Source organism: Coregonus lavaretus, assembly GCF_964263955.1.
Source record: "Coregonus lavaretus genome assembly, chromosome: 21".
Classification (NCBI taxonomy): domain Eukaryota; kingdom Metazoa; phylum Chordata; class Actinopteri; order Salmoniformes; family Salmonidae; genus Coregonus; species Coregonus lavaretus.
In genome coordinates, this window is record NC_140008.1 from 12,357,430 (window position 1) to 12,383,112 (window position 25,683).

Consider the following 25,683-nt stretch of genomic DNA (forward strand, 5'->3'; position numbering starts at 1 on the left):
TGTCAAATTGGTTGTAGGTCATTGCTAGACAACCATTTTCAGGTCTTGCCATAGATTTTCAAGTAGATTTAAGTCAAAACTGTAACTCGGCCACTCAGGAACTTTCACTCTCTTCTTGGTAAGCAAGTCCAGTGTAGATATGGCCTTGTGTTTTAGGTTATTGTCCTGATGAAAGGTGAATTCATTTCTCAGTGTGGTGGAAAGCAGACTGAACCAGGTTTTCCTCTAGGATTTTGCCTGTGCTTAGCTCCATTCCGTTTCATTTTTATCCTGAAAAACTCCCCAGTCCTTAACGATTACAAGCATACCCATAACATGATGCAGCCACCACTATTGGTGTAAATACTTTCTGAAGGCACCGTATGACCTAGTTCTGTGTTTTAGTGTGGATATTTTACTGTTTTAACGCCTACAGTGTGAATGATTGTTCTAGTTCTCCCAGGAGGTTGGTGGCATCTTAATTGGGGATGACGGGTTCGTGGTAATGGCTGGAACGGAATTGTGGAATGGTATCAAACACATGGTTTCTATGTGTTTGATGCCATTCCATTTGCTCCGTTTCAGCCATTATTATGAGCCGTCCTCCCCTCAGCAGCCTCCACATTCCAACACATGGCCTACAGTTACTGTGAGGGAAAAAAGTATTTGATCCCCTGCTGATTTTGTACGTTTGCCCACTGACAAAGACATGATCAGTCTATAATTTTAATGGTAGGTTTATTTGAACAGTGAGAGACAGAATAACAACAAAATAATCCAGAAAAACGCATGTCAAAAATGTTATAAATTGATTTGCATTTTAATGAGGGAAATAAGTATTTGACCCCTCTGCAAAACATGACTTAGTACTTGATGACAAAACCCTTTTTAGTATTCACAGAGGTCAGACGTTTCTTGTAGTTGGCCACCAGGTTTGCACACATCTCAGGAGGGATTTTTTGTCCCACTCCTCTTTGCAGATCTTCTCCAAGACATTAAGGTTTCGAGGCTGACGTTTGGCAACTTGAACCTTCAGCTCCCTCCACGGATTTTCTACGGGATTAAGGTCTGGAGACTGGCTAGGCCACTCCAGGACCTTAATGTGCTTCTTCTTGAGCCACTCCTTTGTTGCCTTGGCCATGTGTTTTGGGTCATTGTCATGCTGGAATACCCATCCACGACCCATTTTCAATGCTCTGGCTGAGGGAAGGAGGGTTCTCACCCAAGATTTGACGGTACATGGCCCCGTCCATCGTCCCTTTGATGCGGTGAAGTTGTCCTGTCCCTTTGGCAGAAAAACACCCCCAAAGCATAATGTTTCCACCTTCATGTTTGACGGTGGGGATGGTGTTCTTGGGGTCATAGGCAGCATTCCTCCTCCTCCAAACACGGCGAGTTGAGTTGATGCCAAAGAGCTCCATTTTGGTCTCATCTGACCACAACACTTTCACCCAGTTCTCCTCTGAATCATTCAGATGTTCATTGGCAAACTTCAGACGGGCCTCTATATGTGCTTTCTTGAGCAGGGGGACCTTACGGGCGCTGCAGGATTTCAGTCCTTCACGGCGTAGTGTGTTACCAATTGTTTTCTTGGTGACTATGGTCCCAGCTGCCTTGAGATCATTGACAAGATCCTCCCATGTAGTTCTGGGCTGATTCCTCACCGTTCTCATGATCATTGCAACTCCACGAGGTGAGAGGGAGATTTACAGTTCTTTTGTGTTTCTTCCATTTGCGAATAATCACACCAACTGTTGTCACCTTCTCACCAAGCTGCTTGGCGATGGTCTTGTAGCCCATTCCTGCCTTGTGTAGGTCTACAATCTTGTCCCTGACATCCTTGGAGAGCTCTTTGGTCTTGGCCATGGTGGAGAGTTTGTAAACGCAGCCTTTTCGTTCACAATTGGGCAAATCTTCCAAGACTCCATACAGTCCACTGTAGACGATCATTCATCTGTGTTTACTCAGCTGTGTTTCTAGGTCCATGCAGCTAGTCAGAAGGCTGAACCCTCTAAACAACAACATGCTGATGCTGTAGGGATAACTCCCTCTCTAGGTCTTAAGGCCTCAGGCAAACCTTAGATAATGATTAAATCGAGGGTTAAGGTAATTAGCCAATGTTGGCTAAAGTGTATCATAATGACTCATTAGGCCCAATAACGACCCTGTTTATCCTCTTTCCTTAACGAGATGTTTACATGTAAGAAAGACGTAACTGTTTAGCGATGAAAAATATCCAAAGCACCACACAAGACTTCAGGCCAGAGGTGAGGTTTTAGAAAGCTTTGTTTAGCTAGAGTGGTACGTTAGTTCTCGTGTTGATGACTCAGACCGCTCAGTGCACAGAAGATGGACAATCAAAATATTTACGACGAATCTCTTGCAGTTGTTGTGTGGCTGTGTTGTTGAGAGAAATACCATGTGGAACTCCAGTTCAATGCTGTAAGATCTGTCAATATGTTGTTGATGAAGCCTTTTGACATGTTGTATTGCTATTTCATGCTTGAAGCCAGCGTTCAAATTGTGCTTGTATTCTTTGTATGACACATCGTTTCCTATACAAAACATTTTAAACATTAAACATTTTTAGATACATTTTGTAGGATACATGTAAAGTATTTGAAATTGGCCAAATAATGTATTTAAATAAACAATTTAATACATTTTAAATACATTCAAACATATTACGGAATGTACTTTACATTTATATACAATGAGTATACCAAACATTAGGAACACCTTCCTAATATTGAGCCTCAATTCATCGGGGCATGGACTCTACATGTTGTAGAAAGCGTTCCCCAGGGATGCTGGCCCATGTTGACTCCAATGCTTCCAACAGTTGTGTCGTTGGCTGGATGACCTTTGGGTGGTGGACCATTCTTGATACACACGGGAAACTGTTGAGCACGAAAAACCCAGCAGCGTTGCAGTTCTGGCACCTACTACCATACCCTATTCAATGGCACTTAAATCCTTTGTCTTGCCCATTCACCCTCTTTAACCATGACATGAATAAGGGATCATAGCTTTCACCTGTATAGTCTATCATGGAAAGAGCAGATGTTCCTAATGTTTTGTACATGCATCGGGAAATGTATTTCAAAATATATTCTGAAATACATTAATGTATTTTAAAACATATGTTCACGTAGTTATCGATATGTTGAAAAATATATATTTTTAATGTATTTGGAAATGTTTTGTAAAATATAATCCAACATGCATTTAATTGTATTTGTAAGAAGATAGCATAACAATCCGTCTCATGGGAGGCCAAAAAGTACTACGGGAAAGCCACACCCCCAACAAGCTACACCTCCAAGTCTTCTAATAGACTGCGCTACAATATATTTTGTCAAAATGCATTTTTATTGTACTTGACACATTCCAGAGGATACCAAAAACAATAACATGCATTTAAATGCATCTAAATTACTACAACAATTACTAAAAACATGATACATTATTGGTCATGTAGTGACAAATCAACTTAAGGAAAGCACTGCAACCAACGTCCAATGGGCGGAACTTAACGTGTACTAGGTCAACCACAAAAATGAGTGCATTTTGCATCCCTTTGATACTGTATGTTAAGTAGTAATTATGCACCAATATTGAATTGTAGAAGCCTGTTAATATGAACTTAAGTGCCCTTTAATACACACCACATTGAGAATTCAATAAATCTGATTTTCTATATGAATAAAGACTTGCTAAAGTGCCAATTCTGCATTTTGATATGTCCCTCTGTGCACCCTCTGTGACTTCTAGGAAGATTTTAACCCACTAACCCTCCAAAAAATCCAAGTTTTCACCGTCATTCAGTACGTTTACATGCACACTAATAATTCGATATTAAACAGATTATGGCAGTAGGCAGATTATGCAATAGTCATGTAAACACCTTACTCTGCTTATCTTAATCGGTGTAAGGTCCAAATCGAAGTAAGCATACACCGATTAAAACACCAGATTTTCTGAGCAATCTTTCAAATTATTAACGACATCTAAACACCTTAATCGGCGTTCCAGTGGTGCATTTGATCTGCAATGTGCTAGCACCAGCCGAGCAAGCCTCCCTCTTTAGTGCGAGTGAAATGAGTTCGGAACAACTGAATGTATGCGTCGTAGAAGTAGTTTTCAAATACAAACTTTATATGTCCGAACTCAGAATAAAATATGCTTCCCAAAAATAACATGTTCGCTGTGGTAGAATGTTTATATTCATTGCCGACTTTCTGCATTTATCAGAGTGCCATCAGGTAGCCTGATTTCAGATGTGTCCATGTAAACAGGATAATTAGGGGAGTCATTCTTATTGCAAAGCATGTAAACGTTTTAATCAAATGATTATATTAATATGACCATCCACAATAATCACATTATTGTGTGCATGTAACCATACTCATTGTAAAGCCCTAGTTATTCAAATCAACTCTGTTACGTGAACTGAACTCTCGTTTTAATATGGTGAACACTGGGCAAAAAGGGTCAATATCAAGGGATATATTTATCTATATATTTCCGGATATCTGACATTTGATTAGATATAAGTAGTAGACATGCTCCAGACACGCATGTCCTTAATTTCATATACGGAACTAGGATATTCTCCGTAAATGGACAGTTTCTACATGCATCCAATCCAGACCTCAGAAATCTCCCTGCTACCGTATGAGTCCAGGGAGATATCTGGGATGTGAGTGTGCACCCACTTACATACAGTGGGGGAAAAAAGTATTTAGTCAGCCACCAATTGTGCAAGTTCTCCCACTTAAAAAGATGAGAGAGGCCTGTAATTTTCATCATAGGTACACGTCAAATATGACAGACAAAATGAGAAAAAAGAATCCAGAAAATCACATTGTAGGATTTTTAATGAATTTATTTGCAAATTATGGTGGAAAATAAGTATTTGGTCACCTACAAACAAGCAAGATTTCTGGCTCTCACAGACCTGTAACTTCTTCTTTAAGAGGATCCTCTGTCCTCCACTCATTACCTGTATTAATGGCACCTGTTTGAACTTGTTATCAGTATAAAAGACACCTGTCCACAACCTCAAACAGTCACACTCCAAACTCCACTATGGCCAAGACCAAAGAGCTGTCAAAGGACACCAGAAACAAAATTGTAGACCTGCACCAGGCTGGGAAGACTGAATCTGCAATAGGTAAGCAGCTTGGTTTGAAGAAATCAACAGTGGGAGCAATTATTAGGAAATGGAAGACATACAAGACCACTGATAATCTCCCTCGATCTGGGGCTCCACGCAAGATCTCACCCCGTGGGGTCAAAATGATCACAAGAACAGTGAGCAAAAATCCCAGAACCACACAGGGGGACCTAGTGAATGACCTGCAGAGAGCTGGGACCAAAGTAACAAAGCCTACCATCAGTAACACACTACGCCGCCAGGGACTCAAATCCTGCAGTGCCCCCTGCTTAAGCCAGTACATGTCCAGGCCCGTCTGAAGTTTGCTAGAGTGCATTTGGATGATCCAGAAGAGGATTGGGAGAATGTCATATGGTCAGATGAAACCAAAATATAACTTTTTGGTAAAAACTCAACTCGTCGTGTTTGGAGGACAAAGAATGCTGAGTTGCATCCAAAGAACACCATACCTACTGTGAAGCATAGGGGTGGAAACATCATGCTTTGGGGCTGTTTTTCTGCAAAGGGACCAGGACGACTGATCCGTGTAAAGGAAAGAATGAATGGGGCCATGTATCGTGAGATTTTGAGTGAAAACCTCCGTCCATCAGCAAGGGCATTGAAGATGAAACGTGGCTGGGTCTTTCAGCATGACAATGATCCCAAACACACCGCCCGGGCAACGAAGGAGTGGCTTCGTAAGAAGCATTTCAAGGTCCTGGAGTGGCCTAGCCAGTCTCCAGATCTCAACCCCATAGAAAGTCTTTGGAGGGAGTTGAAAGTCTGTGTTGCCCAGCGACAGCCCCAAAACATCACTGCTCTAGAGGAGATCTGCATGGAGGAATGGGCCAAAATACCAGCAACCGTGTGTGAAAACCTTGTGAAGACTTACAGAAAACGTTTGACCTGTGCCATTGCCAACAAAGGGTATATAACAAAGTATTGAGAAACTTTTGTTATTGACCAAATACTTATTTTCCACCATAATTTGCAAATAAATTCATTAAAAATCCTACAATGTGATTTTCATGATTTTTTTTTCTCATTTTGTCTGTCATAGTTGACGTGTACCTATGATGAAAATTACAGGCCTCTCTCATCTTTTTAAGTGGGAGAACTTGCACAATTGGTGGCTGACTAAATACTTTTTTCCCCCACTGTATTTGTAGAACAGTGGCCACCAACCTTTTCTGAGTCAAGATCAGTAGCGGTGCGTGGGTAAAATCACCAGGGAAGCCAATCCAGGAAAAAAAAGCCATATTACAACCTATTTGTTGTGATAATTCCTTTTGCTCTATAATTAGTTAATATGCCTTGACACCGTGATATATAGGCCTAAGGCCGAGACAATAAGAAGACAGTGGCAGAATAACTTAAACCACACATTTGTTTCATTACAAAACCGGAGAGCAACATCTGTCTGGTGTAGTCCACAAAACATATTGCATGTAACAAACAGTTCCATGACCTACAGCATGGTCAAGCAAAGTAGTGTTTCCAACATTTTTAGTCTGAACTAACCTTCCACGGAGTTGCATTATTTTCCAGAGAACGCATAGCGCCACGAGTTGATTATCCCTTTTATACCATGGCTATAATTTAACACATTTGGCGCTAGAAATGTGTTCATTTGCCGCTAGAAATGTGTTCAACATCCACTGAAGCAGCTAGCAAGTTTACTAGATAGCGACAGTAGTTGCCTTGGTAACCAAACAAACAGACTTGCTAGTTTAGCAAACCAAGCCAATCAGAAATGAGTATTCCACAACGCCATGGTATTACCGTGCATATTGGCTATGCTTGAATTGCCCTGCCAATGTTGTTATTCTCAGACCATTTTGAAATGATATTTAAAGAATGTAGGTATATGATCACACTGGTAATATATAATTTGTTATTACTTGTGAGGGACAGCTAAGTGAGCATAATAATTTTTTTATTGGACTGATGGCCTGCATCAGTCTTCGGGGAGGGAGCAGCGGTGAGGCTGCCTCTCACCCGACTCACCGTCCCTCTGCTCTCCCTCCCTCCACTGAGAAAAGGGGACACAGTCTTCCAACTGAACTCAAGACGCACTGCATTATTTATGCCCCATGCACCAATTCATGTTGTTACTCCTATGACCAGAGAAAGTTAAATATTCAATAACACAAGCTTATCGGAAAACGTTGCTATACTCATTCATTGCAGCTGCAGTGCTGGTTGTAGTGTGAGTGGAAGTAGGGAGAACGCACATTTTATGTGTTGAACAACAATTCAGTGTTGACAGTGCTGAATAACAACTTAAACATGAACTTACTCATAAAAACAGTCTCTCTCTAGTCATGGTTTTAAACGTTTTTAAATCTCACAGATCAACTTTACTGTGCATTCAAGGTTTCTTTTTACAGTCTATTGCTCGAGGAAACTGTGCAGACACGGTGATTTGAGCTACAGTGAGGGAAAAAAGTATTTGATCCCCTGCTGATTTTGTACGTTTGCCCACTGACAAAGACATGATCAGTCTATAATTTTAATGGTAGGTTTATTTGAACAGTGAGAGACATAATAACATCAAAGAAATCCAGAAAAACGCATGTAAAAAATGTTATAAATGATTTGCATTTTAATGAGGGAAATAAGTATTTAGTATGTGACCCCTCTGCAAAACATGACTTAGTACTTGGTGGCAAAACCCTTGTTGGCAATCACAGAGGTCAGACGTTTCCTGTAGTTGGCCACCAGGTTTGCACACATCTCAGAAGGGATTTTGTTCCACTCCTCTTTGCAGATCTTCTCCAAGTCATTAAGGTTTCGAGGCTGACGTTTGGCAACTCAAACCTTCAGCTCCCTCCACAGATTTTCTATGGGATTAAGGTCTGGAGACTGGCTAGGCCACTCCAGGACCTTAATGTGCTTCTTCTTGAGCCTCTCCTTTGTTGCCTTGGCCGTGTGTTTTGGGTCATTGTCATGCTGGAATACCCATCCTCGATTCATTTTCAATGCCCTGGCTGAGGGAAGGAGGTTCTCACCCAAGATTTGACGGTACATGGCCCCGTCCATCGTCCCTTTGATGCGGTGAAGTTGTCCTGTCCCCTTAGCAGAAAAACACCCCCAAAGCATAATGTTTCCACCTTCATGTTTGACGGTGGGGATGGTGTTCTTGGGGTCATAGGCAGCATTCCTCCTCCTCCAAACATGGCGAGTTGAGTTGATGCCAAAGAGCTTGATTTTGGTCTCATCTGACCACAACACTTTCACCCCAGTTCTCCTCTAAATCATTCAGATGTTCATTGGCAAACTTCAGACGGCCCTGTGTTTTCTTGAGCAGTGGGACCTTGCGGGCACTGCAGGATTTCAGTCCTTCACGGCGTAGTGTGTTACCAATTGTTTTCTTGGTGACTATGGTCCCAGCTGCCTTGACAAGATCCTCCCGTGTAGTTTTGGACTGATTCCTCACCGTTCTCATGATCATTGCAACTCCACAAGGTGAGATCTTGCATGGAGCCCCTGGCCGAGGGAGATTGACAGTTATTTTGTGTTTCTTCCATTTGCGAATAATCGCACCAACTGTTGTCACCTTCTCACCAAGCTGCTTGGCGATGGTCTTGTAGCCCATTCCAGCCTTGTGTAGGTTCTACAATATTGTCCCTGACATCCTTGGAGAGCTCTTTGGTCTTGGCCATGGTGGAGAGTTTGGAATCTGATTGATTGATTGGTTCTGTGGACAGGTGTCTTTTATACAGGTAACAAGCTGAGATTAGGAGCATCCCTTTAAGAGTGTGCTCCTAATCTCAGCTCGTTACCTGTATAAAAGACACCTGGGAGCCAGAAATCTTTCTGATTGAGAGGGGGGTCAAATACTTATTTCCCTCATTAAAATGCAAATCAATTTATAATAGTTTTGACATGCGTTTTTCTGGATTTTGTTGTTGTTATTCTGTCTCTCACTGTTCAAATAAACCTACCATTAAAATTATAGACTGATCATTTATTTGTCAGTGGGCAAACCTACAAAATCAGCAGGGGATCAAATACTTTTTCCCCTCACTCTATCTGATTGGCCAGCGGTAGGCCTGTAGGTGGACTTGATTTGCTCTTTGGGTAGGCGGAGTTCTACCTTCAGACACATGAAATGGTTCAAAATGGGAACACTTTGCCTTCCTGGCGCTAGGGCTGCTGAATGATTTCTTTTTTTTTAAGGACCGTAAGCCTTTATCGTAGTTTTTTTTAAAACATAAATGTTTGGTGATTGACTAGGAATGCCTTGGAGATCGACCGGTTGGTGACCGCTGTTGTAGAATATTTTAACTTCGGAAAGGGTAGGTGTCAACGTGCTGACATATCCAAGCCTTTATACTTAGGCATGAACGAATCCATATATATATACAGTGGGGAAAAAAAGTTTTTAGTCAGCAACCAATTGTGCAAGTTCTCCCACTTAAAAAGATGAGAGAGGCCTGTAATTTTCATCATAGGTACACGTCAACTATGACAGACAAAATGAGGAAAAAAATTCCAGAAAATCACATTGTAGGATTTTTTATGAATTTATTTGCAAATTATGGTGGATAATAAGTATTTGGTCAATAACAAAAGTTTCTCAATACTTTGTTATATACCCTTTGTTGGCAATGACACAGGTCAAACGTTTTCTGTAAGTCTTCACAAGGTTTTCACACACTGTTGCTGGTATTTTGGCCCATTCCTCCATGCAGATCTCCTCTAGAACAGTGATGTTTTGGGGCTGTCGCTGGGCAACACGGACTTTTAACTCCCTCCAAAGATTTTCTATGGGGTTGAGATCTGGAGACTGGATAGGCCACTCCAGGACCTTGAAATGCTTCTTACGAAGCCACTCCTTTGTTGCCCGGGCGGTGTGTTTGGGATCACAGCCCCAAAGCATGATGTTTCCACCCCCATGCTTCACAGTAGGTATGGTGTTCTTTGGATGCAACTCAGCATTCTTTGTCCTCCAAACACGACGAGTTGAGTTTTTACCAAAAAGTTATATTTTGGTTTCATCTGACCATATGACATTCTCCCAATCCTCTTCTGGATCATCCAAATGCACTCTAGCAAACTTCAGACGGGCCTGGACATGTACTGGCTTAAGCAGGGGGACACGTCTGGCACTGCAGGATTTGAGTCCCTGGTGGCGTAGTGTGTTACTGATGGTAGGCTTTGTTACTTTGGTCCCAGCTCTCTGCAGGTCATTCACTAGGTCCCCCCGTGTGGTTCTGGGGTTTTTGCTCACCGTTCTTGTGATCATTTTGACCCCACGGGGTGAGATCTTGCGTGGAGCCCCAGATCGAGGGAGATTATCAGTGGTCTTGTATGTCTTCCATTTCCTAATAATTGCTCCCACAGTTGATTTCTTCAAACCAAGCTGCTTACCTATTGCAGATTCAGTCTTCCCAGCCTGGTGCAGGTCTACAATTTTGTTTCTGGTGTCCTTTGACAGCTCTTTGGTCTTGGCCATAGTGGAGTTTGGAGTGTGACTGTTTGAGGTTGTGTACAGGTGTCTTTTATACTGATAACAAGTTCAAACAGGTGCCATTAATACAGGTAACGAGTGGAGGACAGAGGAGCCTCTTAAAGAAGAAGTTACAGGTCTGTGAGAGCCAGAAATCTTGCTTGTTTGTAGGTGACCAAATACTTATTTTCCACCATAATTTGCAAATAAATTCATTAAAAATCCTACAATGTGATTTTCTGGATTTTTTTCTCTCAATTTGTCAGTCATAGTTGACGTGTACCTATGATAAAAATTACAGGCCTCTCTCATCTTTTTAAGTGGGAGAACTTGCACAATTGGTGGCTGACTAAATACTTTTTTCCCCCACTGTGTATATATATATATATATTTTTTTTTAATAATATCTTTAGTCATTACCTGATCATTTATGTATCTGTATTTCTAAAAAAAAATCTGAATTTCAATAGATATCATTACATGATATGTAATATTCATCCGCTTATGTTTGATCAAATGGGCTAAATCCGACTCATGAAAGGTCCAGCGGCCAAATTATTTTACCTGTTCAGGCACCGAAAATCATCATGCTTCTTCACATGAAGGTGACATATTTGAGCATACATTTGCACCATACTGAGTAGTAGGCTATACAACGCACGGAAAAGCAAACATCATCATATTTAATGCAAGTTGCTATTTCCAAAGCACATCTCTGCAATTTCTGTTAAAAAAATACTGCAAAGAAAATCTAGAGCTCCATTCACAACAGGTTTTCTGTAAAAATGCAAACGTAAGCCAATCTTTGCTAAAAATGTATTTTATTTAACAGAAAATAAAGTTGCACACCCTCAATACCCCTGCCTGCCCTGTTTGTTATGGACAATTAACTGACATGAAGATGTATGGGGCCTGTTGAAGTATTTGTTGCCTCTGTGTTGCCTGTATTAACCAGTAATACAAAATACGCCTAAATGTTTTAAAACATTAATGTTAGCTGTCACCTTGAGGCTTGATAGGGGCTAAAAAGGGTTTTCCCTGAAGGGAAGGCAGTTTCGTTATTTGTTTGCTAGCTAGGCTACCAGTTAGCTTGTACCCCCATATCATGCCAAATTAGCTAACGTTCTTGATTCTAGTTACTAAGAAAAATAAAACATCTCAAATTAGCTACTCACTTTAGCGTTAACTTCTTTGAGGTATTTTCTGAACAGCTTCTCACTTCTTTGTTTCTCCAGTTGTCAGTTCGACTACACACCATTTACACACTAATTTGTGCCGCACAAATTAAAAAATGACAGAACTCCACAGCAGAAAATACATGATTCTTGTTGCTAGGCTACCAGTTAGAGTGCTTTAGCTTGCGGTTTGCGTGTGCCTTTATCTAGAGGGAATACAAAAAGTGTAGCTAGTGTCTGAAAGAATATGGATTTAATATTTGTCAAATTGTTGAGCATGTTCTCAAAACTCAAATAAGCATCAGAAATTGTCCTTATTTAGCATATCAAGATCCTGATATGGACCTCAGTCAAGAGCATATGCATTGTACAGTATGGGCTGAGAAAATATACTATGTAGGCCTACTGTCAGTATTTGTCTTCATATAGATAAAATAAAATGTCCACATAGGCCTATCTCAGGATATCTAATGAGTCAATATCTGGAGGGAATCCAAAAATGATTTTTGCATGAAAGAAAAATATGGATTTAATATTTGTCCAATTGAGCATGTGGTGAAAACTCAGAAATGAATCAGAAATCGTCCTTATTTTCAGCATATCAAAAAGCATATCAAGATCCGTATAAGGAACTCAGCCAAGAGAGGCAGATCTGGAATCAATATAGCTTAATATCTTGAATGTGCTGAGAAAACACAGATATACAGTCAGTATTTGTCAACATGAAGAGAGAGAATACGATGTCATATATCTCAGGATATTGAATGAGGAGCCATAGGAGTTGTCCATGTGTGATATTCGGAGTAATAGACCCTTTTCTTTCAAAAGAAACATTGAACATATAATAGTAAAATCATAGTGTAAAAGCTGGTGAGCTGGTTCAACTATTTTTGGGCATTTTCTTGTGTTTTGTTGTGAAACATTGAGTGGGTCGAGCATAACACCTCAACCCTGTTACGCATAGATAGACAGGCTAGAAATGTTTTAACAGTAAACCATTTTTGTGAGTCTTGCATTCAATTGCCCCTCCCTGTTGCACACAACAAGCTTCCATTCCCTCTGTCATGTTATTTTATTTATTTCACCTTTATTTAACCAGGTAAGCCAGTTGAGAACAAGTTCTCATTTACAACTGCGACCTGGCCAAGATAAAGCAAAGCAGTGCGATAAAAACAACAACACAGAGTTACATATGGGGTAAAAAAACATAAAGTCAAATATTTATTACAGACAGAAATACTCCTCAGTTTCATCAACTGTCCGGGTGGCTGGTCTCAGAAGATTTCGCAGGTGAAGAAGCCGGATGTGGAGGTCCTGGGCTGGCGTGGTTACACGTAGTCTGCAGTTGTGAGGCCAGATGGACGTACTGCCAAATTGACTAAAATGACGTTGGAGGCGGCGTATGGTAGAGAAATGCTCTGGTGGACATTCCTGCAGTCAGCTTGCCAATTGCACACTCCCTCAAAACTTGAGACATCTGTGGCATTGTGTTGTGTGACAAAACTGCACATTTAGAGTGGCTTTTATTGTCCCCAGCACAAGGTGCACCTGTGTAATGATCATGCTGTTTAATCAGCTTCTTGATATGCCACACCTGTCAGGTGGATGGATTATATTGGCAAAGGAGAAGTGCTCACTGACAGGGATGTAAACAAATTTGTGCACAACATTTGAGAGAAATAAGCTTTTTGTGCATATGGAAAGATTATTTTATTCCAGCTCATAAAATGGGACCAACACTTTACATGTTGCGTTTATATTTTTGTTCAGTATAGTGATTACCAGTTGGAGGGCCGTTCAAGTGGATTTTTCCCAGATGTGGTAAGTTCCCTCTTCCCACTTGGTTACGAATGCACCATAACACCGCTAACCATCCACTGTAGAGCTGTATAATACCACTCATTGGAAGCACAAGACCCAGACCTACACTTTGAGCATTGTACGATATATGATTTTTCTTTAAATCAATAAAACATTCAATAATAATTGAAACAGCCTAGTGGCCGATCTCGATTGTTTTCAAGCTGGAGACGCACTTACTATAGTATTTTTTTTAAACTCTTGAGATGGGAAAACATATTATTTATGAAGTTGAACATGTGCTCTTTATGACAGAATGTTCAAATGAGGTGAAATCAAAGTTTTTTTTAACTCATCATCACTATTAAGCAATAAGGCCCGAGGGGGTGTGGTTGCATTGTGCCTAAGAACAGCCCTTAGCTGTGGTATATTGACCATATACCACAAACCCCCGAGGTGCCTTATTGCTATTATAAACTGGTTACCAACTTAATTCGAGCAGTAAAAAGGGTTTATGGTGAGAACGTACGTGGCTCAAATGCAATGCAATTTTGTCTGCTATTTCTGGAGAAATGCAAATATGATCTGTAAGATGGTACCATGATGTTTATAAAACATTACATTTGCGAGCAGTATAATGGTGAGTGAAAATTCCCCCTTTCTCTTTATATTGGATCTTTATCCATCTCCTATGAAACATGTGTACCATGTATGTGCAGAAAACCCTCCATAGTCTAAGTTGCCTTGTCTGTATTATACGCCCACGGTGAGCAATTATTGTGCCTGGAACTGTATTTAGACATAGCCTAGTTAAAACAAGTAGTTGTTTCATTTTTAGTAGAATTTGATTAGAATTATACACTGTCTTTTTTCAGGCCTTATCAATAGCCTAGTGAATTTAATCTTGCTTATTGACTATGTTTGGCATGTCCATGTCCAGACTGCTATAGCTTATGTTTAACAATGTATTTCCATATTGAAGCAATGCAATTAGAACAATGTGGACTGAAAACATGTTCAACATATTTAGCAAGTATGGGACAGGCTATTTAACGAATTAGGCTATAACGGACTAACATTCAAATCGGAGTTGATGACAACGCAATACATAAAAGACCACAAATACACAACTTGAAGCAACCACATCTAGCCATGGAGTACGTTCTGATTGGCCAGTAAGGGGCCAAGCCACGACACACCCACTTGTTTATTCATCAAAACCCAGCCCTTTCGCGCCACCACTAGCTACTGCGCCCATAATTCCAGTTGTGAAAATAGCAAAAATATTTCAGACACATCCCCAAACCTGTAATGCTACTGTCAGTGCTAAGATTTTACATTGCGTTAGGTTTGTTAAATAGAGCCCTACATTTTGCTTTTAAATAAAAAATGTCTATTTAGCTTTTTTAATACGCAGCGTTAATGGAAATTCAAGACAACTGCCTGACTCTGAACTTGGGTTTTGGTCTGGGGAGTGTTTTCTGTGAGTGCTGGCTTTATAACAAAGAGAGGCACCTTCTTTCTGTAGCATCGACACTGCAACAGTTACACAGTTACATGAACAGTGGCATCAGTGCCCTGGCCAATACTGTTACCACAATAGAGGCAGCAAACCGATAAGAGAACAAAAAGAATCCCACTCACCCACAACGACAGGAAGCACTTTCATGGCCTTCCTCTCTCTGCAATTAATCTTGGCCCTCTTCTTCTTGTGAGGGTCGGGTGTGGGGTGGAGGTTGTGCTTAATGTTACAGTAGGCCACCACGGTGGGCACAGGACCGTCCTTGTACTCTGGAGTTGTTGAGGAGTTATAGGGAAAGTCTGGAGTGTCAGGTGAAGAGTTGTTATAGGGGCCGTCTGGAGACTCTAGGGGGTAAGGGTCCAGCTCCTCCAGATTAATATCTGTTAGCTGCCGCTTCATGTCTGTCAGCTCATCCCGCTTGATAACGGGGTGCAGAGGAGGAGGCAGGGAGGCCAGCGGGGGCAGGGAGGCAGCGGCCTCCTGGAACTTCCTACAGGCCTGGATGCTGCTCCTCAGCTTGGCCTTGCGCGCCTCCTCCCACCTCCTCAAGCCCCGGAACATCCCGCAGTAGAGGAGGAGCATTATGGGGCAGGGGATGAAGAAGGAGCAGACAGAGGAATACACCACATAGTTGTCATCTTCTAGTTTACACTCTGTTGGGTCTCGCTGGGGGACGTTTTGGATGCCGAACATGACGGGCGAGGCCACCGCCAAGGCCAGGATCCACGTGGCGGAGAGCAGGAAGATCTGTCTCTGGTCCACATGCTTACGGTTGTAGTTCAGTGGGATGGAGACAGCGATGAACCTGAATGAATCACATCAACCAGAGAAGAGATTGAGAGGAGCTGTATCTATACTCTGTGTAGAAGAGAGCTATTTATGAATGAAATAAATGAATTATTTACTTAGATATGTCATTCTAGTACATCACATTTGACAGAAATGCAGTAAATGTATGTTGGTGTATGCGTTGGTGTCTTTGGTAGCCTTTCATTTATTTCAGTTGTCCATTATTTCCATTTGTCTGAAAGCTAATGATGTTTGCTTGGCTACAGGCAACACGGAGGCAACAAATACTTCAACAGGCCCTATACATCTTCATGTCAGTGAGAGGCTGTGTGCAAAGAGAAGGATAATCATATCAGGTCAACTAGCTAATGATCCCATGCCAATGCTGGCAGTTGATCAACATATCCTGAGGTTTCGGTTTTCTTGTTTTCTTTTTCTGTCTGCCTCATTTGTGCTTTCTGTTAAGAGTGAGTGCTTTTAGGGAGAAGGGGGGGAAAGAGATGACAGCTCATTTTTATTTATTTATTTTTATTTCACCTTTATTTAACCAGGTAGGCCAGTTGAGAACAAGTTCTCATTTACAACTGCGACCTGACCAAGATAAAGGAAAGCAGTGCGATAAAAACAACAACAACACAGAGTTACATATGGGATAAACAAAACATACAGTCAATAATACAATAGAAAATCTATATACAGAGTGTGCAAATGTAGTAAGTTATGGAGGTAAGGCAATAAATAGGCCATAGTGCAAAATAATTACAATTTAGTGATTGTGTGATAATGTGCAGAAGATGATGTGCAAATAGAGATACTGGGGTGCAAATTAGCAAAATAAATAACAATATGGGGATGAGGTAGTTGGGTGGGCTAATTACAGATGGGCTGTGTACAGGTGCAGTGATCGGTAAGCTGCTCTGACAACTGATGCTAAAATTAGTGAGGGAGATAAGATTTTTGCAGTTCGTTCCAGTCATTAGCAGCAGAGAACTGGAAGGAATTGCGGCCAAAGGAGGTGTTGCTTTGGGGATGACCAGTGAGATATACCTGCTGGAGCGCATATTACGGGTGGGTGTTGCTATGGTGACCAATGAGCTAAGATAAGGCAGGGATTTGCCTAGCAGAGATTTATAGATGACCTGGAGCCAGTGGGTTTGGCAACGAATATGTAGTGAGGGCCAGCCAACGAGAGCGTACAGGTCACAATGGTGGGAAGTAAATGGGGCTTTGGTGACAAAACGGATGGCACTGTGATAGACTACATCCAATTTGCTGAGTAGAGTGTTGGAGGCTATTTTGTAAATTACATTCCCGAAGTCAAGGATCGGTAGGATAGTCCGTTTTACGAGGGCATGTTTGGCAGCATGAGTGAAGGAGGCTTTGTTTGCGAAATAGGAAGCCGATTCTAGATTTAACTTTGGATTGGAGATGCTTAATGTGAGTCTGGAAGGAGAGTTTACGGTCTAACCAGACACCTAGGTATTTGTAGTTGTCCACATATTCTAAGTCAGACCCACTGAGAGTAGTGATTCTAGTCGGGCGGACGGGTGCAAGCAGCGTTCGATTGAAGAGCAGTTGGAGGCTATGGAAGGAGTGTTGTATGGCATTGAAGCTCGTTTGGAGGTTTGTTAACACAGTGTCCAATGAAGGGCCAGATGTATACAAAATGGTGTCGTCTGCGTAGAGGTGGATCTGAGAGTCACCAGCAGCAAGAGCGACATCATTGATATACACAGAGAATAGTCTGCCCGAGAATTGAACCCTGTGGCACCCCCATAGTGACTGCCAGAGGTCCAGACAACAGGCCCTCCAAATTTGACACATTGAACTCTATCTGAGAAGTAGTTGGTGAACCAGGCGAGGCAGTCATTTGAGAAACCAAGGCTATTTAGTCTGCCAATAAGAATGCGGTGATTGACAGAGTTGAAAGCCTTGGCCAGGTCGATGAAGACGGCTGCACAGTACTGTCTTTTATCGATCGCGGTTATAATATCGTTTAGGACCTTGAGCGTGGCTGAGGTGCAACCATGACCAGCTCAGAAACCAGATTGCATGGCGGAGAAGGTACGGTGGGATTCGAAATGGTCGGTGATCTGTTTGTTAACTTGGCTTTCAAATACTTTCGAAAGGCAGGGCAGGATGGATATAGGTCTGTAAAAGTTTGGATCTAGAGTGTCACCCCCTTTGAAGCAGGGGATGACCACGGCAGCTTTCCAATCTCTGGGGATCTCAGATGATACGAAAGAGAGGTTGAACAGGCTAGTAATAGGGGTTGCTACAAATTCTGCAGCTAATTTTAGAAAGAAATGGTCCAGATTGTCTAGCCCAGCTGATTTGTAGGGGGTCCAGATTTTGCAGCTCTTTCAGAACATCAGCTATCTGAATTTGGGTGAAGGAGAAGGGGGGGGGGGGGGGGGGGGGTATGGGCAAGTTGCAGCGGAGGGTGCAGAGCTGGTGGCCGGGGTAGGGGTTGCCATGTGGAAAGCATGGCCAGCCGTAGCAAAATGCTTATTGAAATTCTCGATTATCGTAGATTTATCAGTGGTGACAGTGTTTCCTAGCCTCAGTGCAGTGGGCAGCTGGGAGGAGGTGCTCTTATTCTCCATGGACTTTAGTGTCCCAAAAGTTTTTGGAGTTAGTGCTACAGGATGCAAATTTCTGTTTGAAAAAGCTAGCCTTTGCTTTCCTAACTGATTGTGTATATTGGTTCCTGAAAAGTTGCAAATCGCGGGGGCTGTTCGATGCTAATGCAGTACGCCACAGGATGTTTTTGTGCTGGTCAAGGGCAGTCAAGTCTGGGGTGAACCAGGGGCTATATCTGTTCTTAGTTCTACATTTTTTGAATGGGGCATGCTTATTTAAGATGGAGAGGAAAGCACTTTTAAAGAACAACCAGGCATCCTCTACTGACAGAATGAGGTCAATATCCATCCAGGATACCCGGGCCAGGTCAATTAGAAAGGCCTGCTCGCTGAAGTGTTTTAGGGAGCGTTTGACAGTGATGAGGGGTGGTCGTTTGACCACGGACCCATTACGGACGCAGGCAATGAGGCAGTGATCGCTGAGATCCTGGTTGAAGACAGCAGAGGTGTATTTAGAGGGTAAATTAGTCAGGATGATATCTATGAGGGTGCTCATGTTTACGGATTTAAGGTTGTACTTGGTAGGGTCCTTGATAATTTGTGTGAGATTGAGGGCGTCTAGTTTAGATTGTAGGACGGCCGGGGTGTTAAGCATATCCCAGTTTAGGTCACCAAGCAGTACGAACTCTGAGGATAGATGGGGGGCAATCAATTCACATATGGTGTCCAGGGCACAGCTGGGGGCTGAGGGGGGTCTGTAGCAAGCGGCAACAGTGAGAGACTTATTTCTGGAAAGGTGGATTTTTAGAAGTAGAAGCTCAAACTGTTTGGGCACAGACCTGGATAGTATGAAAGAGCTCTGCAGGCTATCTCTACAGTAGATTGCAACTCCGCCCCCTTTGGCAGTTCTATCTAGACAGAAAATATTGTAGTTGGGGATGGAAATGTCAGTGTTTTTGGTGGCCTTCCTAAGCCAGGATTCAGACACTGCTAGAACATCAGGGTTGGCGGAGTGTGCTAACGCAGTGAATAACTCAAACTTAGGGAGGAGGCTTCTGATGTTAACATGCAAGAAACCAAGGCTTTTACGGTTACAGAAGTCAACAAATGATAGCGTCTGGGGAGTAGGAGTGATACTAGGGGCTACAGGGCCTGGGTTAACCTCTACATCACCAGAGGAACAGAGGAGGAGTAGAATAAGGATACGGCTGAAGGCTTTAAGAACTGGTCTTCTAGTGCGTTGGGTACAGAGAATAAAAGGTGCAGATTTCCGGGCGTTATAGAATAGATTCAGGGCATTATGTACAGACAAGGATATAAGTACATTTACATTTTACTCATTTAGCAGACGCTCTTATCCAGAGCGACATACAGATTTAGTGAGTGCATAAATTTTTCATACTGGCCCCCCGTGGGAATCGAACCCACAACCCTGGCATTGCAAGCGCCATGCTCTACCAACTGAGCTACAGGAGGCCACAGCGGAGGTAAACCTAAGCGTTGGGTAACGATGAAAGAGATGGCATCACTGGAGGCACCGATTGAGCCGGTCTCTGCGTGTATGGGGGGTGGGACAAAGGAGCTATCTGAGGCAGGTTGAGCGGGACTGGGGGCTCTACAGTGAAATTGTATAATAAGAACTAACGGAAACAGGCAAGGCATATTGACATGGGAGACAGGCATAAAGCAATCACAGGTGTTTTCGAGAGAGCTAAGACAACAACTGGTAATGGCGACAAAAGTTTGGGCTGAGGCTAAACAGATAAACAGGACAGATAAACAGGATGGGGTACCGTGTAAAGGAACAGTCCAGCAGGCATCAGCTGTGTAGCTGAGTGATCATAAGGTCCAGTGAACAGCAAAAGGAGAGTCCGGGAGCAGTTCGATGGCTGCTATTGCACAGGCTAGCAGGAGGCAAGGCTGTTGATTGCGTGTGCTAGCGGGCCGGGTCTAGCAGATGGATCTTCGTGATCGTCGCAACGGGAAGCCTGTTGAAACCACATCAGACGATTACTTCGGCAGACCAGTCGTGATGGATCGGCGGGGCTCCGTGTCGACACTAGGAGGTCCCGTCCGGTTGACAGAGAGGTAGATAGCCGGGAGATGGGCCTGGCTCGAGGCTAGCTTAAGGCTAACTGGTGCTTGTTTCGGGGCAGTGGTGATTAGCCAACAACAACATCCATTCGGTTGCAGCTAGCTAGTTGCGATGATCAGGTGTTAAAGGTCCAGTGATTCCGGCAGAAAATCAGATATGTTCTGGGTTGATAGCGTGTTGTGCAGACTGGCCGATAATTGTCCAGGCTAGAGCTGGCTGGTAGGTAGTGCAGGCCACGGACAATGGTGAAAACCGCTAACGTTGGCTAATAGCAAGTAGCTAGCAAGTAGCTTGTTAGCTGGCTAGCTGGCTAGTTTCAGACGGAGGTTCTTGATAAAAAGGTATAAGAAATAATAGAATCCGTTCCACATTGAGTGAGGCGGGTTGCAGGAAAGTATATTTAGTTGAGGGATGAAAAGTGAGATTGAGAAATATATACGAAAAAGACAAAAAACTAAAAAACAGACTATTTACACGAGCACACTACAGAATACACGACCACACTGCTACACCATCTTGGATACATCATTGCTGGAGGCAATCAGATTAATTGACTCATGCTTATAATGCAATGCTGTTTCTGTCATAAAGTGATACTTGACGTCAGAGCTTCGACCACCACCTGAGAAATCGGACAGAATGTTAACAGAGAGTTAAAGGCTGATCACCTGTCGATGCTGATGGCACAGAGGTTGAATATGGAGGCTGTGCACAACATCACGTCCATGGTCATCAGGCCGTCGCAGACGTGCATGTTCAGTGACCATAGACCATCCTGGAACTGAAACAGATCAGAGCAACAAAACCCACATGGTCAGACAGCAGCATCAAAGACCTTAGTCTCTTTCTCCATTCATCTTTCCCCAATTCCCCACGTTGAAAAAGGTCAGAGGGGAGGGACCCTGTACCGTCTCCTTCAATACAGCTGAGAATTAAATGAATTGAGAGAGCCAAGGTCTTCTGACAACTCCTTGCCCCTCCCTCGCCTCTAATCACTTCCACAAGGTCTTCCGCCAGCCTAGTGTTATGCACCCACCAGATTGGCTGTGTGAGAAATCTTAATTTCCTCATTAGCACTGCTGCAGCTCTTTCATACAGCCAAGTAGAGTGAAACACACCACTTTCCAGCCCGGCCCCTCTGGCTGATTGGGAAATGCAGGCGTGGTGCGCGGTGCCAATTATGGCACGTTTTGTCCTCGTCAAAGTTGAGAGGATTTTAATGGCATTCTATCACCTGAGCAATAAAAGGACAAACCTTTTAATTGGCTTTTTCTTAATGACTTCTCTCTCTCTCTCTGATCAAAATTACCCATATTTAGCTGCCAGGTTGGCGACGTGTTCACTGCCACAGAGTCTGTCATTTGATGTGATACATGAGTCTCTGTTTCAACACTATAGGCTAAACACTTTCCTTCTTCCTTCCTTCTCCCCGTCCGTGAAGTAGCCTAATCACTGTTACAACTTGGTTGGATTCCATCCCTTCTGACTGAGTCATGTCAAATCAGCGATCATCCCAAGGATGGGAGGGAAGGGGGAAGAATTTTCAAAGTAATTTAACTGGGCCGCTAAATCATTTAATCAGACTGGCCAGACGGATGCTATATCAAGCTGTCTTATCCCCTCTGAAGGCGCAATAACAGTGTCCAGTGTGGCGCTTGGGACAGTGGCCCTGGGAATGGAATGTTCTGTCAGTGACAAACCATTGTTCCTCTGCTGGGTCTCTGGGCTACTAGTGGCTGTCTGGCTGAGGGGAGGAGGAGAGGGGCTAAGGGGAGATGCTAGTCAGCCTCAGTTCGCCGGCCTGCTGAGTAAATGTGTGTAAAGTGCTGCGAGTGAGGCATGTGCTGTGGCAGAATGAATGGGGATGCAGCTGTGGAATGACTCGCTGCAGGGGGTTCTGGTCTCATCAGTGGAGAGGAGCCCCACGTGTCTGCCCGAGGGGTCAAATAGAGTTCATGCCTACAGTGTAGCTGTAGCTGCGTGGTTGAAGTTAGATTCCAATCCTCATACAGTGTATGATTTTTTAGAGACAGTGCATGTCAGTGTTATCTGATTATTTCTGAAATACTTACACTGAACAAAAATATAAATGTAACAGTTACAGTTCATATAAGGAAATCAGTCAATTGAAATAAATAAATTAGGCCCTAATCTATCGATTTCACATAACTGGGAATACAGATGCATCTGTTGGTCACAGATACCTTAAAAATAAGTAGGGGCGTGGATCAGAAAACCAGTCAGTATCTGGTGTGACCACCATTTCCCTCATGCAGCGTGACACATCTCCTTTGCATAGAGTTGATCAGGCTGTTAATTGTGACCTGTGGAATGTTGTCCCACTCCTCTTCAATGGCTGTGCGAAGTTGCTGGATATTGGCGGGAACTGGTACACAATGTCATACACGTCGATTCAGACCATCCCAAACGTGCTCAATGGGTGACATGTCTGGTGAGTATGCATGCCAGGAATTGTGTACAGATCCTTGCAACATGGGGCTGTGCCGTATCATGCTGAAACATGAGGTGATTGCAGCGGATGAGTAGCACGACAATGGGCCTCGGGATCTCTTCACAGTATCTCTGGGCATTCAAATTGCCATTGATAAAATGCAATTGTGTTCGTAGCCCATACCATAACCCCACCGCCAACTTGGGGCACTCTGTTCACAACGGTGACATCAGCAAACCGCTCGCCCACACGACGCCATACATGCTGTCTGCCATCTGCCCAGTACAGTTGAAACCGGGATTCATCTGTAAAGAGCACATTTCTCCAGCGTGCCAGTGGCCATCGAAGGTGAGCATTTTCCCACTGAAGACGGTAACAACGCCGAACTGCAGTCAGGTCAAGACCCTGGTGAGGACGACGAGCATGCAGATGAGCTTCCCTGAGACGGTTTCTGACAGTTTGTGCAGAAATTCTTCGGTTGTGCAAACCCCCTTTTATCAGCTGTCCGGGTGGCTGATCTCAGACGATCCTGCAGGTGAAGAAGACAGATGTGGAGGTCCTGGGCTGGCGTGGTTACACGTGGTCCGCGGTTGTGAGGATGGTTGGACGAACTGCCAAATTCTCTAAAACGATGTTGGAGGCAGTTTATGGTAGAGAAATGAACATTCAATTCTCTGGCAAAAGCTCTGGTGGACAGTCCTGCAGTCAGCATGCCAATTGCACACTCCTTCAAAACATGAGACATCTAAGGCATTGTGCTGTGTGACAAAACTGCACATTTTAGAGTGTCCTTTTATTGTCCCCAACACAAGGTGCACCTGTGTAATGGTCATGCTGTTTAATCAGCTTCTTGATATGCCACACCTCTCCGGTAGATGAATTATGTTGGCAATGGAGAAATGCTCACTAACAGGGATGTAAATAACTTTGTGCACAACATTTTAGAGAAATACGCTTTTTGTGCATATGGAACATTTCTGGGAAACTGGGACCAACGCTTTACATGTTGCGTTTATATATTTTTTCAATATAGTTACAGGACTAGATCTGGTGAAGCCATGTTGTCTAATGATAATTTAGCTGGCTCGAATACTCAATGGTGTCGATGAACCATATGAGAAGGTTTGACAGAAAAGCTTTGACAACAACAATCTAGGTACACATGCCTTTGCAAACCATTGTATTAATGAGTTAACTGTGCTAATCCAGCATGCACATCATCCATTCTGTGCAGTGTTCACCCTTGCATCAGCTGCAACACATGTAAGTAAACCTGGCCCCACTAGACAATAGGTTGTTAGACAATAACCAACTGTGTACATATGGCATACTATTAAGTATGCATAATATCAATGTGAAATGACAATTTATATTATTGATTAATAACATGTGGTCTGTTCTGTCATAGCCTGTGGTTTGGAGTGACAGATGGCATACTACAATTTTACAATGTTACATTATGTGTTCTTATTTGAAATGGCTTCTAAGCATAATTAATTGACCCTTATGAATATCATACTTAGATATGATATTGCGTAATTATTATAATGATTAATACTATCACTATTAATAATAAGCATCATCATCAACGTATCATAAAGATAGTAAAAGATAGTTAAATATATTTTACTCACCTCCACATATATAAACAGTGGCAAAACCAAAACTGCCAACATCAAATCAGCCACAGCCAGACTGACTATGAAGTAGTTGGTTGTAGTTTTCAAAGCTTTTTCCCTGTACACGCTAAGGCACACTAGCACATTTCCACAAATGATGACCACAATTAGCAATATTCCGAGTATCAGAGCAGGGAAGTTATAGTCAGTGTCCCGGGTTTGTGCGGTGTTAATCTCAGTACCCAAAACTAGCACGGTGTTGTTTGAGACAGTGAGGTTGCCTGGCATTTCTGCGGACAGCCGCTCTCGCACCGAAAAGGATCCACTCTCCCTCAAATCTAATAGAAAAAGAAGAAGAAGCCGCTCTGTAACGGCCGGTCAGAGCGAAAGCGGCAGTCGTGAGAGGGATTTTCATGTAGGCATCGTTTCAAACAGGTATACAGGATTTTGCCATGTTGAAGTTTTCATCCCCGAAAACTGTTGAGACGCCTAGTTGTCCTGAATCATGCGCGTTTGTCTTTTCAGCCCTGTGCGCGCTGGACAGAGCCAGAGAGCATCATTAGCCTATGCGTTCCAGCAACAAGCTTTCGCGCGCTCTCTTTATGCGGTGTTCCTGCTGACAATAACAGGTAGATATCTTCCAAATTAATCAAACTGCCAGTCGACCCTGAAGCGTTAGATTTAATCCCGTTATGCACTATTTAAAACCGAATCACTTTGGCACCGCACTATCGAAAGGCTATGCGCTCTGCTGTGTTTCTCCGCAGCCCAGTTATTTTCAGTTAAACTGATGAGGCTTATCAAGTCCGTCATTCCAAATCCAGGTGCTTAAAGCCGCTTATACCTGTACTGACTGTTTTCATGTTCTGCCCTTGAACCCAAGTCCAAGAGGCAATTTAAGAGCTCTGTGCATGCGTTTGTTTGGTTACTTGTCAGTCACAGGGCAAGTGACTATTGGAGTGGGTGTTTTTGTGCAGAGGAGTCATGCCCATAGGGAGCACAGGAGCATGTACTCCCTCAAATTTGTCCTGTAAAAAATATATATATACACTACAGG

At 42.9% G+C, this 25,683-nt stretch overlaps 1 protein-coding gene across 1 annotated transcript in view; it reads right to left on the reverse strand.

The window, feature by feature from the left end:
• The window catches only part of LOC311148421 (D(4) dopamine receptor-like), a gene marked incomplete at both ends in the record, with an annotated part of 41,625 nt that extends 16,711 nt beyond the window's left edge, over positions 1-24,914 (reverse strand). The window contains 3 exons of the mRNA XM_084185390.1: positions 15,212-15,894; positions 21,224-21,336; positions 24,642-24,914. Of these exons, the coding sequence (XP_084041516.1) occupies positions 15,212-15,894; positions 21,224-21,336; positions 24,642-24,914 (1,069 nt within the window). The remainder of the gene's footprint in view (positions 1-15,211; positions 15,895-21,223; positions 21,337-24,641) is intronic.
• Positions 24,915-25,683: the final 769 nt, after the last annotated feature.